This window comes from Panthera uncia, chromosome F2 (genome assembly GCF_023721935.1).
Source record: "Panthera uncia isolate 11264 chromosome F2, Puncia_PCG_1.0, whole genome shotgun sequence".
NCBI lineage: Eukaryota > Metazoa > Chordata > Mammalia > Carnivora > Felidae > Panthera > Panthera uncia.
In genome coordinates this window covers 2,989,632-3,013,098 of record NC_064812.1, presented here as the reverse complement: position 1 = coordinate 3,013,098, position 23,467 = coordinate 2,989,632, and the positions used below count along the sequence as shown (strand labels likewise).

The following is a 23,467-nucleotide window of genomic DNA, read 5'->3' as shown; positions in this document are numbered from 1 at the left end:
ACACCCCAGGCGGCTTCGGGCGGCCGTGCTGGGGCTTTGGCCTCATTACAGGGCACTTCCCATGCATCAGAACCGCTTGAAGGTTACACCGAACCTGCCCACGGGTGTCTCGGGACACTCAGCAGGGTACCCTGTGCTCAGACGGCTCTCGGACCACCACTCGGTTAACCAAGAACTGAATCAGCCTCGGGCCCCGAGTGACTCTTCCTGAACAACTGTCTATTTACCGAGAAAACAGAAACCAGACCAACTCGCACGGACGCTTGTGCGGCATGAGTGACACAGAGCGCACGCGGCTTCTGCGTGGCGCCCGGGGCGCTACGGCGATTCCACGCAAGCTTCCTCACTCCGACTTCCTGGCCTCAAGTTTCAAGCAACGTAACCAAGTTACAGCATGGAGGCCCAAGTGGACTTCCTGGAACTTCCTATCAGGACACCCGTGGCTGCTACCAGCGCATGTCGCCCACATCCACCACCGCCCGTTAATAACGGCCTTCCAAGTGACTCGTCAGCGTGGCCTCTAGCCGTCTGCACCCCCTGTTGGAACGCCTGCTTCCTTGGAGAGAGAAAGAGACCAGTTAATAAACACGTGGCACACAGACGCTTCCTAAGCAGGCGGGCAGGAGCAGAAGGCAGGCTGTAAATGAGCCGACTGACGAGTGGAGGGTCTTAACAGAGCACCTTCCGGAAGGAAATGATCTGAAAGTAACAGACCTCTGAGAAAAGCGGCAACACACAACATCGGCGGCAGCATTCTCAACACTCAGAACTCACCGCCCGAAACACCCGGTTCCAGGGGTTAATTTCGGACATTCCTTTAAATTCACAAAGCTGAACGCACACGTAGGACTTCTCGAGTCGTTCGTGGGGGGGGTATGTTATTTGTCTGAATAAATTCTTTAGGAAGAAGGATGGATCTTCCTATGAACCTACATGTGACTTTTAATTCTCGAATAAAAGTTTTTAGCTGTTTTTTAAAGTTAAACAGTACAGACACACCGTAGCAAATCTAAATCATAAAGGTACGTAACGTGGAAAGGCAGTAGCCCCACCCCCTTTGCTTCACACACACCTGCCCCTGCCCCCTCCCCGGGAGTGCTGACTGTCCACAGTTGGTCACTTAGCTCGTCCAGATATCCGGACTCCTTTATTCTTGTAAATAAACACACAAAGGTTTCACTACACACACACACACACACACACACACACACACACACACACTCGCACACTCACTCGCGTGCTGTAGGCTTTTAGCACAAAATCAGCACCATCTCATCACTGTTTGCAGCTACGGAGCTGCATCGGGGGCGTGTGCTCCCTCATCCAGCGGTTAATTCCCACAGTGTGGACGCTCACGCTGTTTCCGGTTTTGAGTGATTACGAACAGCGCAGAGGGAACATCCCGTGTCTAACTTTGCAGGAGGATTTCCAGGAGGTGGACAACGAGCCCCAACAGCTGGCCAACAAAGTGCAAGGGCACATCTTCCGCGATGCCTCACTTTACCAAACTAGTAACACAAAATGCGATCTGGCTCGTTTGTGTCCAGTGCTTACTGGACATTTGTGTGTCCCCCTTCTGTGAAGAGCCTATTTCCATCCTGGCTTGTCTTCGTGAGCTGGGAGAACGTGTGAGAAAGAAGAGATTTTAATGCTCTGGTGTCTGTGTCACAGACATCTTCCTCCCCATATCGCAGCTTTAGAAATGTTTCTTTTGGGGCGCTCACGGGGCTTAGTCGGTCCCTCTTTCTCTCTGCTCCTCCCCCACTCACGCTCTCTCTCTGTCTCTCAAAAAATGAATAAACATTAAAAAAAACTTTTTTAAATGTTTGATTTACAGTTATTTCCGTTAGGCAATGTATCTTCACTTTAGGCATCTATTATAAAACAGCTGTGTAATAAATGAATATGCTGGGATTGAGAATCAGGTGAGTAAGTTACCAAGTCTAACATCTCACTCTGTAAAGACAACATAAAATTGCTAACAGCCAGTGTCCTACTAGGTTTTTATGAGAAATATTTTCACTTATGCTCTTATCATACACATGAGGAACTTAATGCATCACAGCTCACAAGATCTGATATCAAAACGTTTACCCCAAGGAGAAAAAAAAGCCAATGAAACACCAACACAGGAAGATGCTGACGTTTCAAACATGGAATGGCCGGCTTATTTAATACTTAACGTCTGAATGTTATTTCTGTGTGTACCGACAAACTGATAAAGAATATTAGGGAAATCAGCATAAAATTTTTTAAATTATTCACTAAAAAGGAGACAGGCAATATGTCACACTGAATACTTTCATAAAATACTAATTTCACGGAAAGGAATTTCCCTAAAACATTTAAATCATATTTGCAAGGTACATATCCCTGCTTAAATAAAGCACGAAATGTAAAGCCAAGAGTCTGTGTCTGCACGAGTTCTGACAAACAGTGGCCTTTAGACATTCCTAAAAGCAACTGTGTTTCATACAAAGAAAGCTACTATGAACATATACTATATTTCAGAAAAAAGAACAATGACTAGGTTTTCTTGGTCTGATCATGGTGTCACAAACATTTTTGCTGATTAGCTGTGTCCTTACCGGCTTTCTGGCTGTGGCTTTCTGGCTGTGGCTTCCTGGCTGTGGCTTTCGCTATTGTTTCCAGAGCACATGAGGACACTAACTTTTACACAAAGGTTCCAATGATTCCCCTGCCTCACATGCCCCCACTGCTCCCTCTAACTGCTGTCAACACGGGGTACTCGGCTGCCGGGCGGGCTGGGCTTTCTGCTGCGGCTCGACGGGAGTTCGGACCTTCCCCATCTGCCTTCCTGGTGCTTTCCTGTCTCCCCCCGTACAGGGCACGCAGCCCTGCGGGACTCCTTCTCTGTGACCATCCTGGTCAGGGAGGTGAGAGCTGCAAGGGCCCCGCGCCACCTGCCACAGTGCTGGCTGCTCTGTGGGCACCACTGTGGACCCACCTACCACGCCGTGAGGACGGTCAAAGTCAAGGTTCCCACAATGTGTCAGGGTCCCACTGCAGCTAGCAGTGTGATGGGAACAATCCTAAGACTTACGTGCCACAGTATGTGGTGGACACGGCTCCCAGCCTTTTATGAGGTCATTAATCCTCCCTAAACCATAAAAGACAGGTGCCACTCTGTGTCTTGTATTTTACAGCAAGAGCACCGAGGCACAGAGAGGTTAGGCAATTTACAGACGGCAGCACAGAGGACTCGTGATTCGAACCCACAAGTTGATAGAATTCTACAGCCCAAATTTGTCTTGCTACCACTATGCTATTATCCTGCTGGGAACATTTCGTTTGATTATTTCAGAAATCCAAATCTTCTCAAACAGCCATTATCACTGCCTTGTAAAAACCCCACATCGCTTTTGAGGTGAGAGAGCCTTGTTTCCAGGCCAGTTATTCATTCCAATCATTGACTTTATACATCATGACTGAGAATGGATTTTGTTCTTTTCTCTAAGCTTTTGAGCTCTATGAGAAAAAACGGGAAAGATGCTTTATTTAACACGCGTTACAAAGGATCCCTGAAAGCAAACAGACCCGGAACATGATCCTACAAGTGTCTTTACACCGACAGTGGCCTAGAAAGCGCTCCAGTGTGTTGCTCGAACCCAACAGCCTGAACGCCAACGCTGTCTCCCCGGAGCTCCGTTCAAACCCAGGCTGTGCGTCGCCCTCCTTCCCCAGAAAAAGCGGCATACGATTCGCTGGGCTGAGTCCCTGTGTTCTCGTCACACGCACAGGCTGATCCACGAGAAGGAGCACAGGCTGCTGGGGTGAGCCTGCCAGCAGCTCAGGGGACGCTCAAGCGGAAGCGGGACCTCACCTTTCTGGGGCCTGATGATAAAGGACTGCGTGGCTCCGTTCACCAGCCGGCAGTACCCATCTATCAGGTCAGCCATATTCTCGGCGATGGTCAGGGACGGTGCTGTCACTGTCAGAGGCTCAAAGGGGAAAAGACCAGGAAAGAGGGGTTATTGTTCTTCCCAGTAATCAAAGGGGCAGCTGTGCTATGACATCACACCCCTAGATGCGCTTGGAAACAGAGAAGAGTGACAGCAGCACAGATTTGTCGTAAGGTTGGCGTGAAAAAGGAAGTTTGATATTTAGGGACGTTATTCCTAGAATATGTGACGGAAGGCCACCCAGACAAAAAGAGAAAAATCACTTAAACTGAGATTCACTTTCTAGAACTAAAGGAGGCAAAAAAAAAAAATTTCCCTCAGAATGTCTGGCCCCTCTGGCGCAGTGTAACTAAGGGAAGGATTTGGAGAATCAGCGTATTTCAAGTACGGCTTATTTTAGGAACTAAACTAACGTGGAGTCGATTGTTATCAATTATCCATCATAATTTTTCTAATACTTATGAAAACTAGAAAAATGTCACTATTTCTAGCATGCACAGCACATTCTGCCTGAGGTTAGAAATCACTCTTTTCAGTATCAAACCTGCAATTTTGCCAAACCTCCTGAAGACCTGCCATTAAAGATCGTCCAGGAGACGGTCAGAGCTCGGAGGATGCCCTGACCCGGGCATTTGTCACCAGCTGCCCCGGGGGCCGCAGACCTTCCCTACGCTCAGCTGAATGTCATGGGGTGGGTGGGGGGGGGGGGAGGTCTGAAAACAGTGCCGACAAATGACACTACCGAGCTACTGTCAGGAAACTTCAATCTGTAATAAAGCCTCGAGATCCTAGGGTCTCATCGGTTTATGTCTGAGAATAAAGGCATTTCCTAGAGCCCCAGAAATGCCACCGATCCCAGGCAGGAAGCACAAGCGAGGAGCGTGGCCAAGAAACCCGTGTGAGAAAAGGCTGCCGCTGCCCAAGGGGCCCGGGAGCCGCACGGAGCAGACGACACAGGTCCAGGCCGGGCTGTGTGCACAAGCACAGCTGTCTGTGCCAACGGTCGCCCAGACTCCTTCATACGCGAGCGTTCTCGCTCGTCCGGGGGCCACCTGATGCCGCGTTTGCCGAACGACACCCGTCTCCACTGCGCCACGCGGCACGCGGGCTAAGACCAGGGGCTCCGGGACGAACCCCAGCTCCGCCGCCCGTGCTCGGCTTCCTCAGCCGTGGAAACGGGGACAAAGTATCCCAAACCGCTTCTCTCGCTAAGGTCTGAGAACGACCCGGGTCGCTCCTGGCTTCTGGGCTAAGCGTCAGGGCAGTGGGGTCCCCCCCCAACCCCCGCCCCCGGCAGGAGAGCGGCTGCTGCGCGGTCTCGGTGACCCCGGCAGAGAGCGTCACATACACGGTCTGGGAAATGACGCCGCTTGACCAAGGTATTTGTATGTAATCCTAAGAAGCCGATTTCCTTGGTAGTTCACAGTAACCTTCAGCCATCCCGACAACGCTGCTCCTGACTCTGCCAGCTGTCACCTGCCGTCCTCGTCACTACTTGGGAAGGAACACCCCCCACATAGGAGAAAGCTGGGAGTCTGGCGGTCCGCAAGAACTCTGCCCTTACCTCGGGGGCGCCCGCGATTTTCAGCTGCAGCGTTCCTTTCCTGTCCTTGTCTTCGCTGTTGGAATACTGAATGGTCTGCACTTGATTGAAGTCGGCCAGATGTGTGGGCTTGGGAGAAAAGGCAAACACTTTGGACCCCAGGTAAGGACTGCTGGCAGGTGTTCTGTGACACTGTCACGGTCCCCACCCCATCCCACTCTCCCCGGGACCTCCTCCCGAAGACTGCGTCTGGGGAGAGGCCGCTCGCGCATGCGGCCCCCAGTGGGGTTTTCTCCTCCCGAGGAGCAGTCCTAGAACCTCTGGGAACCGTCTTTGCACCTCAAGGTGAGGGATGTGCCTGTGCCCCGTGCTCCCGAACGCCGACCAGGAGCGCTCCCTCTCCCAGAGCTGGGAGACTGAATCACAGCTACCAGAGAAGGAAGGAGAAAGTCCCTGACTTGACTCACTCGCCGGCCCAGGTGTAGAGGTGTAGGGTGGGGGAACCACGTGTGAAACTCCCTTCCCTTCCCAGAGAGGGAGGGGCCTGTGCACCCCCCCCCCCCCCCCGAGCGCACCCTCAGCTACAAGTCTCTGACTGTAATGGTGCTAGACACATGGCAGGGGTCCAAAGACCCTTCCCAGGAAGACGAGCCCAAAGAGACTTCATTTTTCCAAACAGAACAAACCCTTTTCTTCTTAAGACAAAACAAATGCCCGTCTGCCGCTTCTAGCATTTCTTGACAATGCCCATGTTGCCGTGACGATCCCTGCACATTCATTTACAGCAACTAGCTTGATTCCAGCCTCCTTCTCTTGGAGTGCGTGGGGATTGGCCCCTGCCACCAAGTGCCCCCCTTGGCCCAAATTCTGCCCCTGGGACTGAGTTGGGATTATGGCCCAGCAGTGACTTGGAGTGAGCTCCCTTCACAGCAGAACATCTTCACAGCATTGCTGTGAAGGCCGGGGTGTGCTCCGTGAGGCCTCCCGACGGACCGGGCCGGGGCGGCCCTCCTGGTCTCCCATTCCAGGCCTCGAGCAGGGCAGCGGGCAGCTCTCTTCTCCCAGCCTCCTGCCGCCTGCCCTCGGGGGACCCCGCCTCCCTCCTCGGCCTTCCCGCTTCTCCTCTGCTCCTTCTGTAAACCATCGAGGGCCCCAGAGCTGTGGCGCCCCAGCAGCCCCAGCCGGCCCCGTGGTGCGAGTACCACCTCCAGCCCCGAACCGGGACGCGTGTCCAGCCGCCTCGCACCTCCACACGGATGCAGGGGACCGACTGTGAACAGCACGGCCACGGGATCCGTGCTCAACACCTGCTTCTCCTCCAGTCCTCCCCAGCATGGCAACAAGCATCACCGCTCAACCCTGCTCCAGAGCCAACAAGCAGGCTCCTCCTGCCGCTCCTCACTGGCTCCTCCTTCCCTCACCCACACCCGGCCGAGCTCCATGCCTGGAGCCCCCGCGTTTTCCTTCCACCCTCCCGGCTGCCACTCTAGTGCAGTCACCGTTCGGTATCGTGCTTAGAGCATCAGCCCCACGGCTGTTCCCCTGGTCTGTGCCTGTCCCCCCACGGACCACCCCACCCGGAAGCCAGGGAGGTACTTCGAAGTGTAAGTCAGGCCTGACGGTCCCCTGCTCAAACAGGTACAACGCCAGCAAAAGGAAGCGGACGCCCACCCGGTCTGCCCTCCGCCTGCCTCTTGGACCTAATTTCTCATCATGAGCTCACCGTCACTGGCCGCACTCTAGTCTTACTGGGGCAGAACCGTGTCCCAGAGAGTTGGTTTTGGTTGGCTAAGAATGCGGGCTACAAATGGGGACTGGGGCTGTGGGACGTCATACAATGCATAGGAAATTCCCTCACGATGAAGACTGTCCTGTGTCCTTAATGGCTTTCAAGTGTCCTGGTGGCATGTTCATGTTGGTGAAAAATCGGACTCTAGAACCCAAGTCTATTAAAAAAAAATTGTTTAATGTTTATTTATTTTGAGAGAGAGAGAGAGAGAGAGACAGAGAGGCAGGCGGAGAATCCCAAGCAGGCTCTGCACCGTCAGCACAGAGCCCGATGTGAGGCTTGATCTCACGGACCGTGAGATTACAACCTGAGCTGAAATCAACAGTCGGCTGCTTAATCGACTGAGCCACCCAGGCACCCTGAACCCAAGTCTATTTTAAAACACAAAGTATGCTCCACAGTGAATTTTCTAGGAATACAATTTATGTGTAATTTAGAAAATACTGTACTTTGCTATCTTTGGAACTGTATTATGAGTGCTCACCATTTGGGAAAATGACATTATGGGGAGAAATTTTGTTTGGTATCTGACCTGCTGGCCCCGCACACACACATCCGTAAAGGAGGAGATGAGGCTCCTTCCAACAGAGCAGGAATCCAATGTCATTAAGCTGGTGCTGACACATGAAACGAGGGACATCTCAACTAGTTTCACTAAGTGATTACATAAAAATACTCATAATGAAAAAGTTTTCTCTAAAGCACAATGAGAAATTTAAGTCATGAAAATTAGATTCCTTTTCTTGTTAACCTACTGTTTTCCTCCCTCATTCTGACATTATCCCCCAGGGTCGGCCACAAAACTCCCTCATCGCTCTCCTGTACTACTTGTAAGGGAGGGCTTCTGGTCACCCTCCCTCAGATGAAAACGTTCATTACTAAGTATCGGAATATTCTGTTACGTCTGCCAATCGTTTGGCTGTGCGCCGACACACTGAAGGAGAGTGGTTGAGGTTACATGTGTGCAGCACGCTCCGCGGTTTACTTCAGGTTAGAAGAGGCTCCTAAGCAAGATCTGTTGTCAAGGAGGCAGGGTGGGAGGGGCCGACGCTGACCGCCCTCTCTCAACCGGACACACACACACTCACGCCACCTCTTTCACAATCGGATTATGTTTGTTTTTTCGTTGCTGGTCTTCTTTCTCCTATCCGATCCCACAGCCGGACCGAACGGCCCGTGAGGGTGACAGAGGGGCGGGGAGGCCCGTCCCGCCCGCCGCTGCACCGCAGGGAAGGAGGGCCGCGCTTGGTGTGTGAGGGGGTGAAGGAACGGACTCGGAAGACTTACGGGGTGCGGGGCTCCGTTCCAGGCACCAGGAGTACAGCAGCGAACAAGGCTGACGTGACTCCGGGCATAAGCCATCGCCCGAGTCAGCATCTGGTCACAACTGTGAGAAGGACCACAACAAAGCAACCGAGGGCACCGCACAAAACTACCGCGTCTGTTTGGGGGCGAGGGGCAGGCGGAAAGGCGAGGGTCTCGGAACGAGTCTCGCTGGGAACGAGAATGGCACTTGGGCTCCGTGAAGGCGGGACCGTGCGGACCTCACTCTGCGCTGGGCGCCGGCTCCGAGCGGCCACACAGACACACGTGCAAGCCGGCCGATCCGCCATTCAGACGAGGCCCAGCAGGAGTCACCGGCAGCCCAAAGGGAGGGAAAGGGGGTGCAGAGGAGACCAGGAGCCGCCCCGTCCCGTACGGTAGCGGGAAGCCACACGCGGCTGGGGAGCACCTGGCGGTGTGCGGCTCGTCCAAACAGAGGCGCGACGGGAGCGCGGGAAGCGTGCCGACTTCAAAGACTCAGCATGATAAAAAGCAGAGAAGACATCTCCAGAACTTTTATATGGGTGATCCCTTGAAATGATGGTGTCTTGGATATTCTGGGGTAAGACACGATTCCTTTTTACCTTTTAAGATGTGGTTACTACAACACTTAAAATTCTATCTGCTGCTGGTATCATACTTGTATCGAATGGTGCCGGAGAACGTGGTGACCCAGGAGTCCAGTGAAGTAGATGAGGACTCAGAAGGACGGAAGGGGCTTAGCTGCACGAGGGTCACTGGCGCCCCCGGCCGAGGCGGCTGGGCGGGTGCTGGGGCGGCAGGGGAGGCAGGGCAGCCCGAGTGCAGCGGGCCCAAGACAGGCGACGTGCTCAGGCCAGCCCGGCCCGGGGCAGCCACACATCGCCAGGCTCTCGACGGCCACACGCGCCAAGAACTTTTGCAATAAAGGAAAGAGGAAACACGTGAGGTGCCTGGGAGGGAGAGGGCAAGGGATCCGGGTTTCAGGAAGAGAGAAACTACACATTTTCTACACTAACAAGAACGGCCCAGACACCGGAGGCATTTACTGGTGCAGGAGCGAGAGCAGAGGAGACAGAGGGGCCGTTACACGGCCAGAGGCGGCCTTCCAGAAGCGTGGGGCTCACCGTGGAAGGCACGGGACGGGGGAGGGCAGTGTGGCAGGTGGAAACGCAGCACGGCAGCTTCCACAGGAACTCGTGGGGCTCTATCCTGACTGCCCCGGCCCACTCCTCCTTCTTTATGTAACCAGTCACTCACACTTCCGAGCACACTGATCCTTGTAGCACCAAAGAGAAAATGTATGTTTCTTCCGTAGAACATTTATAAAAATCAACCATGTGCCTGGCTACAATGAAGACTGGAACACATTCAAAATAACTAGCATGTAAACAACATGTGCTCTGCTCGTCAGCCAGGAGCATTAGAAATAATAAAGGTGAGACCCAAACCCCCTGAGCTACTTGAAAACTACCATCCCCTTAAATAATGCTACAATAAGAGAAACAAAACTGAAAGTTCAAACTGCAAAGGAAGACGATCACACACCAAACCTGGTCAGACAGTAAAAGCGGTATCGGAAAAAGGAAGTGAGAATAAGTTTTAGAGAAATATCCAAAGGGAACAGCAGGAAAAAAACGATAAAAACAATCAAACAAGACCAGGAAAGGGGATCTGCCTAAAGGTAAATGCTGCCATTACTGAAAATGAATGGAAATGCTGAGACCCTGATCTCTGAGCCTGTCCTGGAAAGACACCTACAACAGACGAGCCCTCCACAGGCCCCAAGGGCCAGCCTCCGCAGACAGCTTGGGCGTGAGACCAGACACAGCCCTGAAGTTACTGGAAGTCACGAGGCACAGCTCCATGGCAACTGCCTGAACCTGTGGGGAAGCAGAGCACATACTAACAAAATGTAAGTTACCAAAGCCAACGCCAGAAGTGCACAACCTGACCAGCTGTGCTGGTGTAGAAGGAGCCAGAGAGGCACTCACACACCTGTCCCCGGGAGGATGGCAGGGGTCACACAGACCAAACCTACCTCACCTGTACAAAATCGCAATTCCAATTCTGGCTTAAAATACTTCAGGCCATAAAATCATAGAAAGACCCCAATTTACCTGATGAACTTAGTGTAATTTTTAACATCATGCCCTTATAAAGCTAATATAAAAAAGATTAGAATGGGGGTGCCTGGGTGGCTCAGTCATTTAAGCATCCAACTTCAGCTCAGGTCACGATCTCACTGTTCCTAGTTCCTGAGCTCGAGCCCTGTGTCAGGCTCTGTGCTGATGGCTCAGAGCCTGGAGTCTGCTTCAGACGCTGTGTCCCCCTCACTCTCTGCCCCGCCTCTACTCATGCTCGCTCTCTCTCTCTCAAAAATAAACATTCAAAACAAGGAAAATTTTCATTAATCTCACTTATGAATAGTTGCAAAAATTCCACATATCAGCAAATATAATAAATCAAGATTTCAAAACAACAATACAGCACAACCAAGTGGGAGTCACTTAACAGCTCAATACCGACACACCATCAATACAATATAAAACAATAAATTAAGGGAGAAAAACCAAGATCATATCAGTAAAGGCTGAAAAGACCTTTAATTACATATAGCAGCCCTCCTGATAAAAATTCTAAGCACAAAAGGGCATAATTTAAATACATAAATAAACAAGAACACCAAAGACACGCATTACTGAAACCTAACAACAAGCATTACCCCAAATAAAGACACACTTTCAATTGATACAATCCAGAATGACCCGGGGATCTCTTCTGCCACCCGTCATTAAACATGACCTTGAAGGAGCCTTGGAATACAAGGAAAGGAAAAAACTGTACAGACTAGGGAAGAAGGGAGAAAAATTCTTGTTTTGCCAATTAGATGATTATATACCTACAGAGGGTAAGATTCTAACGAAAATGACTTAGTAAATGAATGATAAGCTTCTTGAATACAGCATCATCATAAACAACAATCGAGCATATTCGGCTATGCTTGCAGTATGCATTTTGAATTAGAAATAGTCCATAAAAACCCATTCAAAAATAGGCCAAAACCAGTAAAATACTCATGAACTGGTTTAGCAGGAAAGACGCATGTGAAAAAGACTACAGAATCCTCCTGAAGGATATAAAGCAATCCTGACCAGATACAAAGACATGCCATATTCTTGGACAGAAAATTCGTATCAAAAAATATCTACTTCCACAAAATTTCACAAAATTAACATACAAGCTGGAATCCCAACAGCACTCTCTGTGAATTTTATAGATTTGGTTTTGAAAGACTAAGTAACCAGGAAGAGCCAGACAAATGTACAAACGAGGAGTGACACACAGAGAAGATGTGGGGGAAAAAGGAAACCCTGGGCTGGGGCACCTGGAACCGTGTGGAGTCAATCCAGAAGGAGACGACTGACCAGTGGTGCGGGACGGAGGTGCCCGGGGGGCACTGCAAGAGGTACCAGATGACACGACCCGATAAACCGCAAGGACACCGCCAGCTGCTGCCTGCACCAGGGCCAGCAATAACCAGCCACCTGCCAGTGACGACACCCAAATTTCTAAGGGATTTCGCGGTACGAGGCCATGACCTAAACACTCCAAATCCATGTAAGTATTTAATTCTCTTGCTGACCCTATTATGCGGTTGAAATGATTATGGCCATTTTACTACCAAGGAGACACAAGTCGATGGCGCAGGACCCCAAAGCCACGAGGCTGGCGTGAGAGCGAGTCAACGTGGGGACCGTGGCCATGTCCTCCACAGCCTGCCCCCTTGACCACACTAGGGGCCCCACCTGTGACCTCGCCTGTGGATTCCACAGGAAGACTTACATGTAAAAAGGACAAAGAAAATAGTCAAGAAAACACAGGAGACCACCAGTCAAATCTAAAGGCTACAACTAAAACAATCCGTGAGTAATAAAAACAGATAATGCTGGGGCACATGTATGGCTCAGTTAAGTGTCTGACTTCAGCTCAGGTCGTGATCTCACAGTTTGTGGGTTCTCACCCTGCATCGGGCTCTGTGCTGATAGCTCGGAGTCTGGAGCCTGCTTTGAATTCTATGGGTCTGTCTCTCTCTCAAAAATAAATAAACATTAAAAAAACCCCAACGGATAATGCCACAGACCATCCTGAAGGGGCCACACCAATGTGCTCCTGCCATCCGTCAATTGCTATCAGCGTGGGAAAGCTCCAGGGGCCCACACTTTGTCAACACTTGTGATTATGGCTCTTCCTCATGTGAGCCACCCTAGAAGAGACCTGTGGTCCCACATGCATGGACGTGATGACCAGAAGGCTCAACACCTTTCCATTTAATCCCCTGACCACGGGGGTGTCCTCTTGGGTCATCTGCCCTTTACTTAATGATTTACTGTCAACCATTCCCTTGGATTTAAGGGTCCATGGCCAAATGTATTAACGCTAATGTTTGGCTTGCCTTTCTACTATCTTTTGATGAAAAGAAGTTCTTGATTTCGATGTCTATTTTATGAAAATTGTCTTTTAGAGTTAGCACTTTTTAAGTCCTGTTTAAGGAACTCTGCCTACCCCAGGTTTACAGAAATTCCCAATGTTTTCTTCTAATATTTTTATCGTTTCTCTTTCACGTGTAGATCCATACTCCATCCGGAATGGGTTTTGCTATGGTGTGCCGACAGGGGTCAGAGTTCACTGCTTTTTGTCTGTGAGTATCTGGCTGACCCAGCAGCACTTACTGAATACTTAACCACTGAGGCAGAACTCAGGACAGAGGCCCCTCTGGGGGTGTGGGAGCAGAGAGCTCAGTGAGGTCCCACGCGAGCAGTGCGTGCGTGCACACGGCATGCCAGGACGCGCCAGCCCAGACTTACGCTGCAGCCCTTGTCCGTGAGGTAACTGATTCCTTCTTCTGGGCCGATCGCCAGTTCCACTGAAATAATCCAGCTTGACTTTTGGAGGCGAAACCGGTGGTGACAAAGGTACCAGAAGAAAAAAGAGAGATTTCAGATGAAAGGCTGTGGACACATTAAAAGGACCAAAGCGGGGGCTGTGGGGAGCACCTCAGCTTGTGATTCGTCTGTCCAACCAGGCAGTACAAAACGTCTGTAACTTCCCCAACCCAGCGTCAGATGCGGGGGAAGCTACTGGTTTCTTTGGAAAGATTATTTGAATAGTAAACTCGCCTCTAGACAACAGTTAACCAATCCCTGGGCTGGAATAAAAAATTCTAATTATCAACACAGGCACGCTTTTTAAAAAGAGGATTTCATTTTTACATTGATATATTTTCTTTTTGCATTTTTCTCACTGAAAATGACAAATATTCTCGTGGTGTAAAAAATGTGACATTTCAGATTTCAATCAGAAATTTAGATGCCCGTGGATAAGAAACAGCAGGAGAACCCACACCTCGTCCACTATCCTCTGCCCCGCACTCACACCCCCCACGTCCCCATACTCACACCGAGGGCACACTTGAAGCACTCTTTATCAAATCGGTACACTGGGGAGAGGATCTCAAAGAATTTCAGAATGCTCTCTTCTCTGTTCAGGTTGGCGAACTGTCTAAATGTCTGCTGGATCAGTTTTCTTAGTGTTTTGGCCTGTGTGATACAATTACAAGAATCATCTTAGAGCAGTAAGAACTAACAGCACAGATCTTTCCTCCCACCACCCACGACCACCTGTGTTCGCATTACTAGGAGACATCATCACTTGTCAAAGCTTCATTTTTTTTTAACTAGCTGCAATAAAGTACAGGTCGTGTAGGATATAGCATCCTAGCCCTTTTTAAGCACACGGTTCAGGGGTTCCAAGTCTTATTTCTTCAACAGAAATCTGTAAAGAGATAATTTGCTTACTAGAACATGTGGTAAAAAGTTAGGCAGGATAGGTGCATACTATCTACGTACACGAAGGGAAGGAAGCTGGCCAAGGATTAGGTATAAAGGACTCACACGCCCCACTGTTAGGAGGGTATGTCGATACAAGGCTGGTGAAGGGCAATTTCGCAGCACAAATACCTTAAAAAAAGACACCCAACTCCGGATCCAGAAATTAAAATTCCAAGGCACGGCTCTTAAGAAACGATTCAAGAACTACACAAAGATTCAGCAACAAGGAAGCTCGGTGCGCAAGTGTGCCTAGTAACAGGTGGGTTACACGCGTCTGCACGTGTCTGTCCACGCTGTATGCAGCCCTGAGGGCTGTTGTGCAGGGGCGCCTGGGTGGCTCAGCCGGTTAAGTGTCCAACTTCACCTCAGGTCAAGATCTCGTGGTCAGCAAGTTTAAGCCCCGTGTCGAGTTCTGTGCTGACGGCTCAGAGCCTGGAGCCTGCTTCGAATTCTCTCTCTGTCCCTCTCCTGCTCGTGCTCTGTCTCTCTTCTCTCAAAAACAAACATTAAAAAAAAAAAAAAAAAAGACTATTGTGCAGAACTAATTTACTGATGTTAAAATCCGTATCACGGTGTTACACGAGATAATATGGCAAAATGATCTGTATGTCAGGGACAGAGGCCTTTTAAAGGGGAGCACTGGGGATGGGACGCAGTCATGTGTGAGCACAGGCGCACACGTACCAGCACAGAGAAGACAGACCACATACGCCCTTCTCTGTGTGGCGGGACCACAGCTGACCTCTGAGACTTCGCACATCTCACTCTTCTACTTACGCACCATGAGCAGCTGGACAGTGGCAGGAAGGGCCCTCCGGGCAGCAAGCCCACCGTCCGTGGTGTCGGAGGAAGCCCGGGGAGGCCAGTGGGCAAAGGAGACACGGTAAGGTCTGAGGACGACGGCTAGGAGAAGACCGCCACGGCGAGTGCTCGGCTTTCACCGTGGGGACAGACAGGGTCCTTGGACGCACCAAGCAGACCGATGTGATCTGACGCAGGTGCTGCTGTGCTGTGAACAGCACGAAGGAAGAAGCAGGAGAGACGAGGCAGGATGCTCCAAGCCATCTAGGCAAGAGGCTGGCAGAGTGGACACAAGGGCAGCAGCAGGAAGGGGGTGAAGTAGATTTATCCCGAAAATCGGAACCAACAAGGTGCACTAAGAGACAAGAGTTCCCACGAACTGAGACGGTGAGCCTGTGGGAGAAGCAGGCTGGCAGGTGGGGGTCTGGGAGGGGAGCAGGAGCCCAGCCGAAAGCCGCGTGAGAGGCACTCCGACAGGAGGCAGAGCCAGCAGGCGGAGAAGGCCGGGGCGGGGGCGGAGGGGAGTGAAGGGCCGCAGACTTCAGCGTGTCCCCCCCTCAGCACGTCGGGGGCTGCTAGGAGGTGGACCGCCAGGGAGTGACACACACAGGTGACAGCCTGCCTGCAGCGGCTTGAAGGTCCCCGTGTGCTCAAAGGGTTACGGCACCTGCAGAGAGCGAGGGGACAGTGACAGCTGCGGTCAAAGAGTAAGACACAGTCACGGCGGCTGAGGTTACGGGGTGAAGACGGCAGCGTGGGAGACCCCGGCAGGCGGAGGACAGGTGCCGAGAACCAGAGGAGCGGGTGCTGGACGATGACCTATGGCACATGGCCTTCATTGTAAAGGCTCGCTCAGCTCTGGCACAGGAGGCTTGGGGGAGGCTGTGAGAAGCAGAAAGACCAGCCAGGTTCCCGGAACAGGCCACCCCAGAAACACCAGTGACACAGACCCTGAGGTGGTGCTAAAGGAGAGGGTGGGGCACCTTTGGGACGCTCGGACGACCTCGGTGGGCCGGGAGGGACAGGCAATCGAGCATGACAAGGTTTGTGGACGGGACAGATGGACAAGCAGAAGGGGCAGGTGTGGTGAAAATAAAGTCACGCCAATTCGGGACGTGTGTGTGATCCTTCAGTCTTTGGACCAGAACCATCAAGCAGACAGCTGGATACAGATTTGGCGCTCAGGAGAGGGCAGGGCTGGGGACAGCACGGTCAGAGTCTCCAGCTGACGTATGTACGGGCGGCTCCCACAGACCGAGCGGAGGCTGCAGCCAGGGTGGGCCAACAGCTGACTGTAACTTAGATCACATAATCTAAACTCGAGAGAAGTAAAACGGGCCATCAGGTGTTCACACAGAAAATGACCGACCGGTTAGCCTCGGGTGCTTGGTCGAGAGAGGTCTGGGAAGCGCGTCTTTGGGAACGCCCATCTAAGTACCGGCCGCGGGCCAAGGGGCTGAAAAGGCCACTCTTATCATGGGCTAAGATAGCATTTAATAGTTGTTCTGACTCAGGCTTTGCAAACGTTCTCGTGGTCTATTAGGTCCAACTGTCCCCCAGGAGCGAGTACACTGGCCAAGGAGACCTGGGTACGGTCTGCACCCACTCGCAAGGCATTTTCCTCGTTATAAATGAGCAACACAGCGTCCTGCGAGTTTCCTGAAAGCAAGCCAGTCCCTGACAAGGAGGTCCGCTCTGCTCTGGACCCAGAACGAATCCACTAAGGAAATCCTATTCTGTGCTTGGCACTTGGGAAGCACTGAAGAGTTGGCACGGATGCCTTGCCCTCGAGAAACTCGGCGTTCAGCGGGAGAAGAAAAGCGTTCTGATCTCCATCCACGCCAGCACGAGTGGGGTGCTAGGGGCACGGGGCTGTCAGGTGCCGGTCAACAGAAATGGTACCAGACCTGGCCGTGCAAACGGACCCCGAGTCTGCCCGGTGGCCCTGCCAAGCAGCTACTCTCTGGAGGTGAGGGAAGTCAGGCAGGTGACACGGTGGAGGTGGACGGGGCTGTGAGGCGGGCTCACGCACCTCGTCCTCGGAGACACCACGAGGCGGCAGCAGGGAGGAGCCAGCACCATGTGCGCTGGGTCCCACCTCACTTTGAATTTACTTTCAAACGTGGGAATTGGGTAAGATCTTCGTGAGCGAGAAGCGGGCCCGAGTGGCCTCGTCATTCTCGAAGAGTATGGAGGAAGGAGTGCGGCCCACAGCGAAACCCAATTATGTGCCTCAGAATGAGTGAGGGCACGACTCTGGCATCACAACCCTCACACAGGTGAGACAGAAATCAATTCTGGTCTGTCTCGTAAACTGAGGACACTTCACTCCCCGGCACGTAAGCGGGAGATTTCAATGGCCTGGGGAGGGCGGGCTGCTTCAGTGCGTCCATGTGCCCGTCGAAGGAGGAAACCAGTGCACAGAAAGCCCCAGAAAGCTTCCCAACTCTTCCCGCAAGTGCACGCCAATCTAGGACACGGTGGCTGCTGCAAAGGACGGCTGTCCAAAGACCATGGGGACCACAAGCAGGGACAACTCATTTTTATTAACATTAACAAAAAGCCGATCTAGTCATTCACACCTCTAAGAGGAATACTTGCACTCAGACAAGTAATGACGTGCGGTGACTAAAACCGCGTCAAAGAGGCCCGGAAAAGAGGGCATTTCCGTGCCTTGTAGGCAGTTCCCAACAAACCACGAGTTTATAAACGACGGACGACACTCTACGTTTCCACCTGGTCATTCGTGTGATGCTTTCAAAAACGCATCACCCAAATGGTGTCCCTCTCTGAAGCAGCAGACACAGAAGTCGCTCTTTAAAGCGAGCAAATGCTGGAGCCTCGGTGGTTCACTCGGTTGAGCCTCTGAGCCTTAATTTCTGTTCAGATCATGACCTCAGAGTTGTGAGATCAAGCCCTGCGTCAGGCTCTGTGCTGAGCGCCTGCTTAAGATTCTCTCTCTCTGACCCTCCCCTACTTGCACACATGCACTCTAAGAAAAAAACAAAAGAAAAACAAAAAGAAAAAGAAAAAGAAAAAAACCAGCCACCGAAGTCTCCTCCTGAGCATCAGACTCACACACACCCCCGGCCCACCCGAGGCCCCCGCTGGACGTCCCAGACACCTGCAAGCTGACGGCCACTAAGAGAACTCAGGACCTTACTGCACCCCAGGCCAGTCTCCCAGATGCTTCGAGACAAAGCCCTAGGTGGCAGCCGTGACCTCTTTTCCCTAACCCCTCAAATCCACTACACCCCCAAGTCCCACAGCGCTTTTCTGGAAACCGTATCGAGTTCTCTAATCCTCTCCGGCACAGGAGCCCCACTCTCGCCTCCCGTGGGCACCTACACACATTGCCACGCGCTCTTTTGAAAACACGGACTGGATCACCTCACGCTGCACCTTCAACCCTGGGGCCTCCAGGACGCTGCATCATCGAACCACGCAAGTACGGAGGCTGCGAGGCCTCTCGGCCCAGGGGTCCGAGGGGAAGAGCACAGTGGGCGGGCAGAGCAGGTTCAGCTCGCTGGGAGGCGGCCGTCGGGAGTCGTGTCACCACGGGCCACTCAGGGAGGCTCAGGGGGGACGCAGCTGCTCTCTGGGGTCAAGCCTCCCTGTGTCTCTGCAGCGCCCTCAGGGAGAAGTTCTCTCACCAGCCCCATCTTACAAATGAGGAAACGGAGGCACAGACGCAACAAAGAGCTGCACGGCAGAGACAGGGCTGAAGCCCAGGCAGCCTGGCACGAGTGCGTCCCGTTGAGGACGTCGCCGCCCCTCGCAGAGGCCGTCCGGGCCAGGCAGCGGGGGTGGGGGCGCGAGGACAGGGCTCTGGGTGGGACCCGCGGCCGCCCCGGCCTCTGCACGCTGCCGGGAAAGCAAGAGTCAGTACGCGGCATGCGGCACATGCTGGGTGCCCAACAGGTGTTTTAAAGGGACGGGCAGGTGCAAGAAAGCATGAGGACACCGTCCCATCCTGTTATCCTTCAGTTTCTATGCAGCACTGAGAATTGCAGGCAAAAGCTTTGGCAGAAGAGAGACTGAAAAGCTGGGGGGAGGGGAGGACACGGGTGCTCACGAGCCTCAGTGTGGCTGGCTGTCCCAGCAAACCCAACCCCTCTGGTTTGCAGCCTTTTTTGTTTGTTTAACATCACAAAGCTGGTCATAAAAAAGTAATCCGCATGTAACAGGCAAATCCCAGCCGCTGTGGATCCTGAGTGTCTCACTGATCCCCTGACACAAGCCCTCCCAATCCTGCTTGTCCCTCGACCGCCAGCATCAGGGAGGAGGAGAAGCAAGGCCGGGCCCTGTCCCTTCTCCGTCCTTCCACATCAGGCACACAGCCCTGCCTTCTGACCTTGCACTCAGCAACCCCCCCCCACCAGATGACAATGACGATGACGGAGGATGACGTGCGTCCTGATGAGCACGTGCTCTTCTGCGAGGGGACTGAAGCCACCAGCCCTGTGCTCCTGCTCCATCCCCAACACTCAGCCATGGGCCTGGGAAGACACCAGTGAGTTCTAACTATGCAGAGGGCAGCCTGAGTCACAGGTTTCCCCCTCCCTGCATCTGAACCTGCGGAAACGCATCAGAGGCCTCACACTCGGAAGCGGAAGTCAGGGGAGGACAGCAGCTGCAGCAGCAAGCAGACGGCGGCATCCACTTGGGACGCCTGGCCGGGAGGGGGGTGCCCACGCTTCCCCACAGTCCGCGCTGCTCGGAACCTACGGTGTCCGGTGCCTGAAAGAACCAGAAAACCGTGCTGTCCGAGAGGAGCCCCAGATCCATTTTTAGGAGAAGGACCTCACAGCAAGCACCACTGCTTTCCCACTTTTCAGCAAGGAAACAGCTCCACCAGGTCTCACTTCCCGGACTCTCCTGATGTTAAGACACTTCCGGAACCGGTCAAACAAGCAAGACTGTTGGGCACCACGTTCCATCCACCCACTTAGAGTTCCAAACCCCCCCCCCCCCCCCCCCGTGTTTGCCTGGATTTAGGAAACGAGGCGTCTGTCTGTCCATCTCCAGAGAGAAAAGTACCCAGAAGGTGATACTTCCTCAGGATGCAGCAGTATTATTAGGTCGGATGGTCAGAAACCACTGCTATTCAGCTGCTGTGAACTACCAAAGCAATCTTACTTCCGTCAGCCTACTAGTTATCAGGTGCTGCTAGCGGCAATGAACCTGCAGGGCATCCCCGATGGAAAGGTCATAACATGATGCTACAGAAGTCTTGCAATAAAAGAATAACAGGCGGAAAATACACTGACTGAGGAATAATCTCATCCATCCACCGGCCAAGTGCTAAATACAGATGTACTCACGGTGCACAGAGCATATTTTTAAAGTGAGAGATAACTGACATACAACACCCTGTTGGTCTCAGGTGCACAACACCGTGATCTGGTGTTCGTTCACACCGTGAGAGGATCGTCTCAGTAAGTCTAGTGAACGCCCGTCTCCTCACACAATTCCCAATTTTGCTCTCTTGTGATGAGAACCTTTAAGACTCACGCTCTTGGCAACTTCCACGCGTGCGCTACGGTACTGTTAACCATGGTGACCTGTGCACGACACCCCCACAGCTTATTTATAAGCAGGAGGCCGTGTCTTTGACCCCCTTCACCCCTCCCCTGGCAGCCATCGATGTGCCCTCTGGATCTACGGGCTCAGTGTTTTGTTTGCCTCTAGATTCCACGCGTAAGTGAAATCAGACAGTGTTTGTCATTTTCTGACTTATTTCACGTGGCATGATGCCCTGAAGTCCATCCGTGTTGTTGCGAACGGCAAGCTTCCCTTCTTTCTTATGGCTGGGTGATATGCCATGTCTTGGCCGTCCGCCCGTCCGTCAGTCTGCTCTCCCCGGTGCGCCTGCCCCTTCTGGCCTGCGGGCGCCAGGAATGACAGCCGAATGACCGCCAAGCTGGGCATTCCCGCGATTCACAAAGGTGCTAAGCCTGCAGTGGCCACCTGCTAATCGCAGGAATGCGGGCAAGGACCATTTTCGCTCAGGATGAAGCTCCGTGTTGCTGACAGTACCCCAGAAAGCTCTTGATCCCTCGGGAAGCATACAGCTGCTTCGGAGGACTGAACTACTGGCCTCTCAGCTCTTCTCCTTCTGAAATGAGATTTCTACTGGGGGTTGTATGCAAATCAACAGAACTTGGCTATTCTACCTGCTACCGGATTTCAGATCTACACGAGGGCTGCAAAGACGGCCCCCGGCCCCCCGGGGTCGACGTGTCACACGACACCCACCGGCACCACTTTCTCAACCTCAGACCCTGCCTGGATCTCACCGGGCTGCCCGCCAACAGCCTCTCACTGTTCCTGAGCCTCACACTGCGTTTACTCGTGTCTCCTCAGTGTCCCCCAGCCGTGACAGCTTCTCGCCACTTCTGAAGGGTAATCATCAGACCCTGGCAGACCGTTCCTCAGGCTGCGTTTGCCTGTTCATTTTCCCGGTGCAGTGTTTTTAGAGACGTGTCTCTGGCACGACTAGGATCGAAGAGACCGAGACTTACAGTACCTTGTCAATTATTCTTGGGAACCGAGGCGCAGACCTCCCCTCCTCTCTCCTGTCACAGCTCATTTAAGCTCCACCAAACCCAACAAGGCAGCCTCTCCGCCCTTGCACACCAGCCTCTGCAACGGCCTTCGGAGAAGCAAATGGACTGACCTAGCCTACTTCCGGGAAGCAAGCATGAACGAATCCGGCCCTTCCGCAGGGCCGTTCTGGGAGAAGCGAGAAGCGGCTATGAATCTCTCGTTAGCCGAAGTTTCACTGGCAACGGTTTTGAAGGAGGAACGGTCTGAACACAGCGCGCTCTGTCCTACAGCTGTCACCGCCACCCAGGCCTGTGCCGAGAGTGGCTCCGCGGACTCGGGCAGCAAGCAGGGCACGGCTGGACAGACTCACGCACGGGGTAAAGAAGTGCTGGCCTATGGGAATGAACTACCGATTTAGCTACTTAAGAAACCAAACAGACTTTACCTGTTTTACAAAAGTACTTCGGTTCTCTCACTAGAACTCAGGGGAGACCCTCTAGATGAATCTACACCGACACCAAGCAGTAGGTACAAATCCTATTGTCCCCTACTTGCAGTAAAAGCAGCAGCAACTGAGCTTCTCAAATCACAGCTGCCCAGGGAAGGTTTTCTCGTGTTCCCCAAGGTCAGTGCCTCCCTTTCTGCTCGCGTGGCAGGCCCTCACCCGCCCCACCTCTGCCTGCTTCCACCCTGTTGTCCGGGCTCCCATTCTGCACTCTGCACAGCCATCACGCCCGCAGCCCCCCGAAAGCTGCTGCGCCCCGCCCCGCCCCACACAGGTGGCCGCTTGCCATCTGGGGGAGCTCGGGGTGGCCAGAAAAGCCCACCCGAGTCAGCAGCAGTGTCAGGACAGGGAGGCCGGTCGGCACGGACCCGGGGGACGACCTGGAAGAGGCCTGGAGGGGCGAGTGCTGTCAGGGGAGCGGGCTCCCGGGGCTGCTCTCCTGAGCAGGCCTGACCCCCCGCCGCATGCCTTCCTTCCACGGTGCCCCCTCCAGAGGGCTCCCCGCTAACTCTCCCCCCGTCAGCCGCTCTTGATGCTGTCCACGGCGTCATCTACGTCACCGATCGCCAGGCACGACTGCAAACACAGCGTTGGGGACGCGGCAGGCGCTATCCATGCCCTGGTGGATCTGAAAAACAGCGGAGGCAGGCCAACCCAACGTGGACAAGGAAATCCCCGTGAATGTGGGCCTGAGAAAGTAAAGACCAGGGTGCTGAGCAGGGTCCTGAGAGAGGAGAGCGGTCCCCGGCCTGTACCTGTGGTGCGAGGAGACCACGACAGGGCGCAGAAGGCCCGGTCTGGGAGAGCCGGCCGCGGGGCCGGGGGGGGGGAGGGGGCAGGGGGCACCACGGGTCCACTCGGCTACGCTTGCCCCAGGGTACCTTCTTGGATTCCCACACAACAGCAGTCACACCTCTCGTGACGAAGCACGGAAAAGACTGCAGTGACTCTGAGGCCGCCACGGGGCTCACACCTGAGCGCCACTCAGGACACCGTGGCCACCGTCCAGCTACTTTCACATATTTTCCTGCTTTTCCATTCACAGTGGCTACTATGCTTGGCCGTTCAGTGACGTGAACTCACTACAGAATCGTGCCTTTTACTCGTGTGAACGCCTCCTCCCCACCCCACCCACGAACTGCAGATCCATGCACAGAGGCATCC

General features: G+C 53.1%; 1 protein-coding gene across 11 annotated transcripts in view; it reads right to left on the bottom strand.

Annotated features, from left to right (window-relative positions):
• The window catches only part of PTK2 (protein tyrosine kinase 2), a 232,473-nt gene that overhangs the window by 92,793 nt on the left and 116,213 nt on the right, over positions 1-23,467 (bottom strand). For 10 of the 11 annotated variants that reach the window (XM_049633432.1, XM_049633430.1, XM_049633442.1 and 7 more), the window contains 4 exons: positions 14,017-14,157; positions 13,426-13,503; positions 5,488-5,595; positions 3,845-3,962 (listed from right to left, as the gene is read on the bottom strand). In XM_049633432.1, coding sequence (XP_049489389.1) covers positions 3,845-3,962; positions 5,488-5,595; positions 13,426-13,503; positions 14,017-14,157 — 445 coding nt within the window. Of the gene's footprint in view, positions 1-2,588; positions 2,653-3,844; positions 3,963-5,487; positions 5,596-13,425; positions 13,504-14,016; positions 14,158-23,467 lie in introns of those variants that run through there. The other variant, XM_049633440.1, reaches the window with a different exon arrangement.